At 29.4% G+C, this 7,771-nt stretch overlaps 1 protein-coding gene across 1 annotated transcript; it reads left to right on the forward strand.

Annotated features, from left to right (window-relative positions):
- Positions 1-4,324: 4,324 nt before the first annotated feature.
- Positions 4,325-5,482, forward strand: LOC142326708 (3-oxoacyl-[acyl-carrier-protein] reductase FabG-like). Its single transcript, XM_075369348.1, has one exon. The coding sequence runs from the start codon at positions 4,405-4,407 to the stop codon at positions 5,173-5,175; it is 771 nt and encodes a 256-aa protein (XP_075225463.1). The 5' UTR covers positions 4,325-4,404; the 3' UTR covers positions 5,176-5,482.
- Positions 5,483-7,771: the final 2,289 nt, after the last annotated feature.

The raw sequence follows: 7,771 nt of genomic DNA on the forward strand, positions 1-7,771 counted from the left end.
TAAAGCATGAGAACCAACATCTAAGTCCTTACATTTTCCCATGAATTGCTACTCTGGTCCAGTAGTTCTTCTCCTGGAACAACATCTAAATAGGTGTGTTGTTGGGCAGTATTACAAAGAAAAATTGTTTAACGGGTCTGTTAGCCTTAGAAAAACAATTATTTAGTCCCCTTCTGGACTCCATCCATTATTATATTTTCTATTACTTTCTTGTTAATTGGCAGAAATCTGTTACTCAGCTCTGTTATACTGGTCTTGTTACAGTATTATTGACATTGGTAAGTAGCCAATGATAATTCCTTGTTTTATCTATCAATTCCCAATTTATAGAATCTGTCTAAATAAGTTGAGCATAAAAGAGTAGTGCTGTCTTTTATGGAAAAAAGGAAGTGCTCCTTTTTTCAAGACTTCCAAAATTTTCCGCAAACTATTCTGTATATGCCCTTTCCAAGTTGAAAAAGGTAACATGGCAATAAGCAGAAAAAAATATATGGTAATATGTGAAAAATTGTGTAATATTGCCTTGTCAGAAGCTACATTAAATAAATAATTTTTGCAGTTAAGAGATACTTTTATAAGTTTTTTTAATTTTAATTAAAAACTTTTTGATATATACCTAATATATAAAGTTCATTCCATGGCACCATGATTCGTCTGCATGACGAAATGCATGATTAGTCTGCATGATTTGTGGTTATATTATTTATAGCCTCCGTTGTAAGTATTTGTGAAATTTTATCATAATATCTTATTTTACTTCAGTAATTAAGAAATAAAAATGACTCGGTCATCCTTAGTACTTGAAAGGTGTGATTTACTTAGAATTGAATCACAGCTTTGTTATGAATACTTTAGTAAATTATAAACATTGTTAAAAAAAATACACATCAGTTTTAAAAAAGCCACAGCAATACATTTTATTAAAGAAAAGGAGACTTTTTATGTGCAAGATAGTATTAAGGAGGTGGTACAGTTAGTTTATTAATAATTGATTTTCAGCATCTTTTGTTAATCTGTAATGTCATGTACATCTTCATAATTGTTTTATTTAAAAAATTGAAAGCAAACATCAATTATTTGATATTTAACTAGTAAAAGTTATTTTTGAGATGGAAAATTGTATCCTGATTTCCCAAATTATAGGCATCATTATTTTAAAAAAAGATAACACTAAAAACTGGTGGTATGCTTGTGTTTATTTCTCCATTCATGTATTGCCAACCTTTTCCTATTTTCTACAATCTCCCCATTCTTTCATGCAATCACTTTCCAGGATCCCTTGTCCTTTTTACAGCTGTACATTCTAACGCTGTACTAGTTTCTTACACTCAAGACATGTTCCAGCCATCGTAATCATATTTCTTTTAGCTAATATTAATATTTTTTGTCAATCATTATAAGTAAAAACCATTTCCTTTCCATGCTCTTTAAGAAATGCCATCCATTATTTAGGAAACACAAATATTGAAGAAAATAAAGAGAATTTGAAAAACTAAAAATTGGAGAAGAGATAACAGGTGAGAAATTAACTCAGCAATTAAGTAAAAAAAGCAGCAGCGATTATGAATTTTGGATGAAAATGATGACATAAAAAACAGTAGCAGAACGAAGAACAGTTTAGTTAAGTTAATCATTTCAACAAATGATTTCAAAATTAAAAGTTATTAGTATACAGCGTGAAAATGAATATAAGAAAGCATAAGTAATTAGAATAGAACACAAGAAGAACATTTACACAGAAAAAGGAGAAATTGAACAAGTGAAACTGTACAGGTACTTTGAAAGCATATTTAGAGAAGATTGCAAAACTGTAAACAAAATAAAAACCATAATAACAATGGTTAAGACAGCATTAAGAGAAAAAATTGTAGCAAGAAGTAGAATCTGATAAAGTTATGTTTTGAATATACTTTTATTCGTGAATGTAAAACATTAATACAAAGGGAAATAGAAAGTATGAAGGAAAGTGGAAAAAATTTAAGTGGAGAGACAGTAAAACATGAGAGTGAATGAGAAAATATTCATCATTGAAACATCGTAAGTAAATATTAAAACAATGCTAGAAGAGAGGACAGAAAAGAGTGAAAATTATTGACACTCCATTTAATTCTAGATGAACATAATAGTTTCAACTGCTGTTGCAGAATTTCCCTGTACTTGGTTAAATAGTATAGGTAATTAGAAGGGGGCATTTGATAATAATCATTGCCTAGATATAATAATTTTCTGCAGATACAAATTGGAAGCCCTATTGATTCACTTATGTATCTATCAAGGATTATGGTATATTTCTATAAACAGCCATATGGCTTAACTCTGTAAAGAAGAAAAATTGGTATGGTCAATGGACATTTAAGGTACATCTGGAAGCATCCTGCATAGTGGCTATTACTCTAGGATTTATAAGTAAACAACCTTAGTTTATGTACCTTTGTGGGGTATGGTTAGAAAGTAATCTGGGGAGTCAGAATTAAAATTAGGGATTTGTGCAGGTCACTAAAGAAATTTTGTAAAAAAGTCATGATCTGTTAGCTGAGGTGCAATCTTGTTGGAACCAGCCGTGATTGATTTTATTTTCTCTTAGCTGACTAATGAAATCTGTTAAAACAGCACAAAAACAATAATTATTACTTTTTTTTTAATTTTCAAAAAAGACGACCCATAATGTGCATTCTACTCACACAGACCTAACTACAATTTTCCCTTCGTGTAATTATTGGGGGTAAGTTATCGACCATAGTCGTGTATTTTGTGAATTAATATATTGTTCCAGATGAAGCCACACTTCATATATAAAAAACGTAATGACGGGTAATTTTGGTCAATAAAACGTTTTAACCACTGACAATAATTAAAATCGTTGGCATGAACTGTAGATTTCAGTTCTTGAACACACATTACTTTGTAGTAAAAGAATTTCAGTTATCTTCTTATAGCTCTATGTAACAAGTTTGTTATCTTGCTGCTGTACATCGACTTGGATGAACTTTCGGCCGTAGCATCCGAAATACAAGCAGCTTCTGTTTAGTACCTTAATAAGAAATTTTTTCTTAAATTATTGTATTCTAAATGCAAATATTTTTAGTTGTAGCCTTGTATTATGTCGGCTGTTAAAAAAATAAAAACAAACTATACAAATTCCAGATTATATCGAATAGATTGGTTTGATAAATATAGCATGACTGAAAAGAATAGAACGACTGTGTGTATGTAATTTGTAACGAAAAAATCACATACATACAGTGTAAAAAGACATTTTGAAAAGTTGCATTCAAATCTCGTCTTCGCAGACGAAGAAAGGAGAGAATATTTTTTACAAAAGAAAAAACAGAATCGTTCACAAATCAGTGTTTTAAAAACGTTTAGATTTCAAATAAATAACTGTTTCTAGTTTTCAAGTAGTCCATTGCATTGCTCTCCATGGGAAACCTCTTTCAGGAGTGTTTGTAAAAGAAGCGTTTTCAGATTGTAGTGCTACTTTGGAGATTTTAAGGAAAACACTTAATTATAAAGCGTGTAAATGAGTTGCCAATACAATTAAATATCGAATAATAGAATTAGAAAGAAATATTTCTTCGCAAATACATTACGACTTAAGTATGCAGAAATATATTCAATTGCTTTAGATGAGAGTAATGATGTAGATGCTTGTGCACAACTAGTAGTTTTTGCTCGATGTAAATCAGGCAATATAATGAAAGAAGACCTAATGAAACTAATAACGTTGAAAGGGAAGCTAAAATACGGAAAGTTAGTCGAAATAGAGAATTCTATACACTACAAATCAATATGCTGGTTTGTTTTGATTTGAACGTTTTGTGATTGTATTATAATTACGATTAAAATAGGCGTCAATAGAAGCAGAAACCCACTGACAACTAAATTTTACCAAATGTTTCGCCTCGAGTATCTCCCAAATGTAAGAGCATCAATCTCTTTGCTAAAAAATCTATATTAAACCACACCTGTAAAACATATTTTTAAACGTAACAAATTTTTCTTGTTAATTTATTTAGGAACTTCTCTGGTAAATAAATTTACGAAAATATTAGCGTAAAAAAAGGATTATTTAAAATATTAAATAATTAAAAAAATATATAGAAATTATTATTTATTTAAAATTATTCTGTAGAAGAGGATTATTATTAAAACAATAATATATATATATATATACACACACACACATAAATCATTCATCTCATCCTCTGAAGCAATACCTACAGTGGTCCCGGAGGTTAAACAAAAACAATATATATATATATATATATATATTTTTTTTTAATTAATTCCTCTTTGCCTAATTACCTAGGAAATATGTAGGCAGGCTTACATAACTAGTACGGTTATGATCGTTCTGGTTTGAAAAAATTTTGTAGTAATAATCTCAAAATAAAATAAAAAAACATGAAATTTATTGATAAGGTTGTTCTCATTACTGGTGCAAGTTCCGGAGTGGGTGCTGCAACGGCAGTTTATTTTGCTTCATTAGGGGCAAAGTTATCATTATGTGGTAGGAATGAACAAAATTTGATTATAGTGGCTAATAAGTGTGAATCCATTGGAAAAATGAAGCCGCTTATCATAATTGCGGATATCACAAAAGAAGAGGATACAAAACGCGTAATGGAATCAACTATTGCACACTATTTAACTTTGAATGTATTAATAAATAACGCAGGAATATTGGAAACTGGAACAATTGAAACTACATCTTTAGAACAATTTGATAAAGTTTTTAATACTAATGTTCGATCTTGGTATCACTTAACGATGTTAGCCGTACCATTCCTCATAAAGACTGAAGGAACAATTATTAATGTATCTAGTGTAAATGGGTTGCGATCATTTCCTGGTTTACTAGCTTACAATATGTCAAAATCAGCTGTTGATCAGTTTACTAAATGCTTAGCTTTAGAATTAGGTTCAAAGAAAATTCGTGTAAACAGTGTTAACCCAGGAGTTATAATTACAGAGTTGCACAAAAGAAGTGGGTTAGATGAAGACACATATAATAAATTTTTAGAACATTCTAAAAAAACACATCCATTAGGTCGACCCGGAAATCCAGAAGAGGTTGCCCGCACAATTGCATTTTTAGCTAGTGATGATGCTAGTTTTATCACTGGTGTTAATTTACCAGTAGATGGTGGTCGTCATGCTACTTGTTTGCGTTAAGATTATTGTACTTAATTTCCACCACACTACAGATAGGTAATAAACAATATATATTGTTTAAATAACGTGACATTAAATCATTAAAATTTGATATAACCTATAATTATTAAACTTAATTGTGCAACCATTTAAAATGTAAGTTGTGATCACTTGCTCAAGAACTATTTTTTATAAAAGTAATACTGATTCTGTTGTATTTTGTGACGATTTAATAATAAATTTATAATTGTTTTTGTATGTTGCTTAAACTTCGCATACTTTAAATTCGTAGGTAATGTGCAGACAAAATGTAATTTATTCTACAATAAATTTTATTTATTCTGGGCTGTATTCCCAATTTTTTAAATATTTCATATTAACCCATTTTTTTATTCCAATATAGTTGCCATTTAGAATTCTTATTATTCAGATATATTATTTGTTTAATATCTGTGTAAATATAAAAGTCATTATTAATTGCATTTTAATTAGTAAAATAAATAGGTTGAAAGATTAGAAAATAAATAGGTAGAATTGATTAATAAAATATTAAATTTATTTTGGAATTTCTATTTGTTAGTCTTGAGTTATGTAGCCATTTCTAGTTAATATGTATAGCAGCAGTTGATCTAATGTAATAATCTACTTGATTTTACCTTAAAACGGTAAAGAATTACTTTCCTCAGAAGTAATAATGATTAAATTTTACAGTACGCAAAACACTATACGTGATAGGTACATCACAGATATTAAAATACCAAAAATAATATTATAATTTATAAAGTTTAGTCACTGATATTGGTTAACATGATTGCATGGAATTCTTGATAATGGCTGTCGAAGATTAATATAATTTGAATAATTTGTGAATATAAAAACCTACAGTTATTTGCATGAAAGTTCACTATTTTTTCAGAGATTAATGGCAAGTAATAATGAATCTCCTACCGGGTTGGTCTAGTAATGAGCTCGTCATCGTAAATCAGCTAATTTTGAAGTTGAGAGTTTGAAGGTTCAAATCCTAGTAAATCAGTTTACTTTTATACGAATTTGAATAATGATCGTGGATACGGTTGTTCTTTCGTGGCTGGGTTATGAGGAAAGAAATTAATAATTTAGCTAGAAAATTATCAATTAATGTAATTAATGTTAATCAATTAACATTATGTTTAATGATATTTAGAATGATTACTAATCTTCCTAAACTTAGTATCTTATGAGAAACTTAAAGAAGGGATCTTTGTGGGGCCACAGATCAGACATTTAATCAAGATAATTTGTTTGAAAGTAACCCAGTGGAAAAAAGGTCTTGGGTTTCATTTAAAGAATTTTTGGGCAACAACAAACATCCAAAGTATAAAACCATGGTTAAAACAATGTTGCAGAGTTTCATGAAATTAGGATGTAACATGAATATGAAACTTAGTTTCCTACATTCACATATTTTCTTTTCTCTGTGAACCTCTGCAATGTCAGTGAAGAACAAGGAGAACGTTACCACCAGAACGTCAAGGACATGGAAAAAAGATACTAGGGAAGGTGGAATGCAAACATGATGGCTGACTACTGTTTTATGCTAGACAGCACTAGTGAGGGGAGACAGTCAAGGAAGAGAAGTTTCAACCCACATCAGAAAGAACTTGAAGCGATGAAATCAGTGAAGAAGAGGAATTAAATTGTCATATCAGCATTTTTTAAGTAAGTATATATACCACTGCTTACCCTAATGCAGTGCATTGTAATTTTATACAGAGTTATAAAATACACAAACTTTTAATCAAATTAAAATAATTTTTCCTGTTTAAAAATTGCAATTTTTGTTTAAAAACTTCAAAAGTGATTTGGATAAAAACCCTTACAGATACTTTAAAACTAAAATCAGATTTGAATTCAATATAAAAAGTACTTTTAAGACCACCTTACAGTTGTTAAACATCATTCCAAAAGTTTTAAAATGTATTTTGTTATTAAAGATTTTTTTGTAGAATATCCTCAGTGCTGAGGATTCCTTCAATCAAACATGTATATTAAAATGTAATACAAAAATAAAGATGTATACAATAAACATCAGACAACAATAATGATTAATCTATTCATTAATAGTTCAATCTAGATGACAGTATATATTATACTACTTGTCTTTCAGTTGAACACACTGTAGCTATTCTACAATATATCAGTCATCTTCCTCTTTACCCTCTACTTCCATTCCATAATATTAAAATTTTGTAATCTTGTATTGTACAATTTAATTTCGTGATCATATTATTTTAATTGATTATGTTCTAAAGATTCCATAACCCACTTCTATAGCTTATTTTCTCTATATACATTACTCTTTCTACTCAAGATTTAGTTTCAGATCTTCCTCAGAAATCTATTGTAACTGCCAGTAGGCATTGTGATCTTTTTACCTGATGTTCATTGTCTATGTTTCTAACCTGTGTAGAACTAGTATCCTTTAGACTGATGTTTTATAAAAAAAAAAAAAGCTTTCTAGAATAAATAAATATTTTAGTAATAGTCAATCTGTTGTATGTATCTGCCTGCAAGAACTCACGCAAGTAATGTCAGTGAACAGCTACTGACCAATCAGAGTTCTGGTCCATGTTCCAAA

The sequence above is a fragment of the Lycorma delicatula genome, chromosome 6 (genome assembly GCF_047948215.1).
Source record: "Lycorma delicatula isolate Av1 chromosome 6, ASM4794821v1, whole genome shotgun sequence".
NCBI lineage: Eukaryota > Metazoa > Arthropoda > Insecta > Hemiptera > Fulgoridae > Lycorma > Lycorma delicatula.

Bases quoted from the DNA above. Each gene is read 5' to 3' on its own strand.
- LOC142326708 (XM_075369348.1), top strand. From the start codon at position 4,405: ATGAAATTTATTGATAAGGTTGTTCTCATTACTGGTGCAAGTTCCGGA.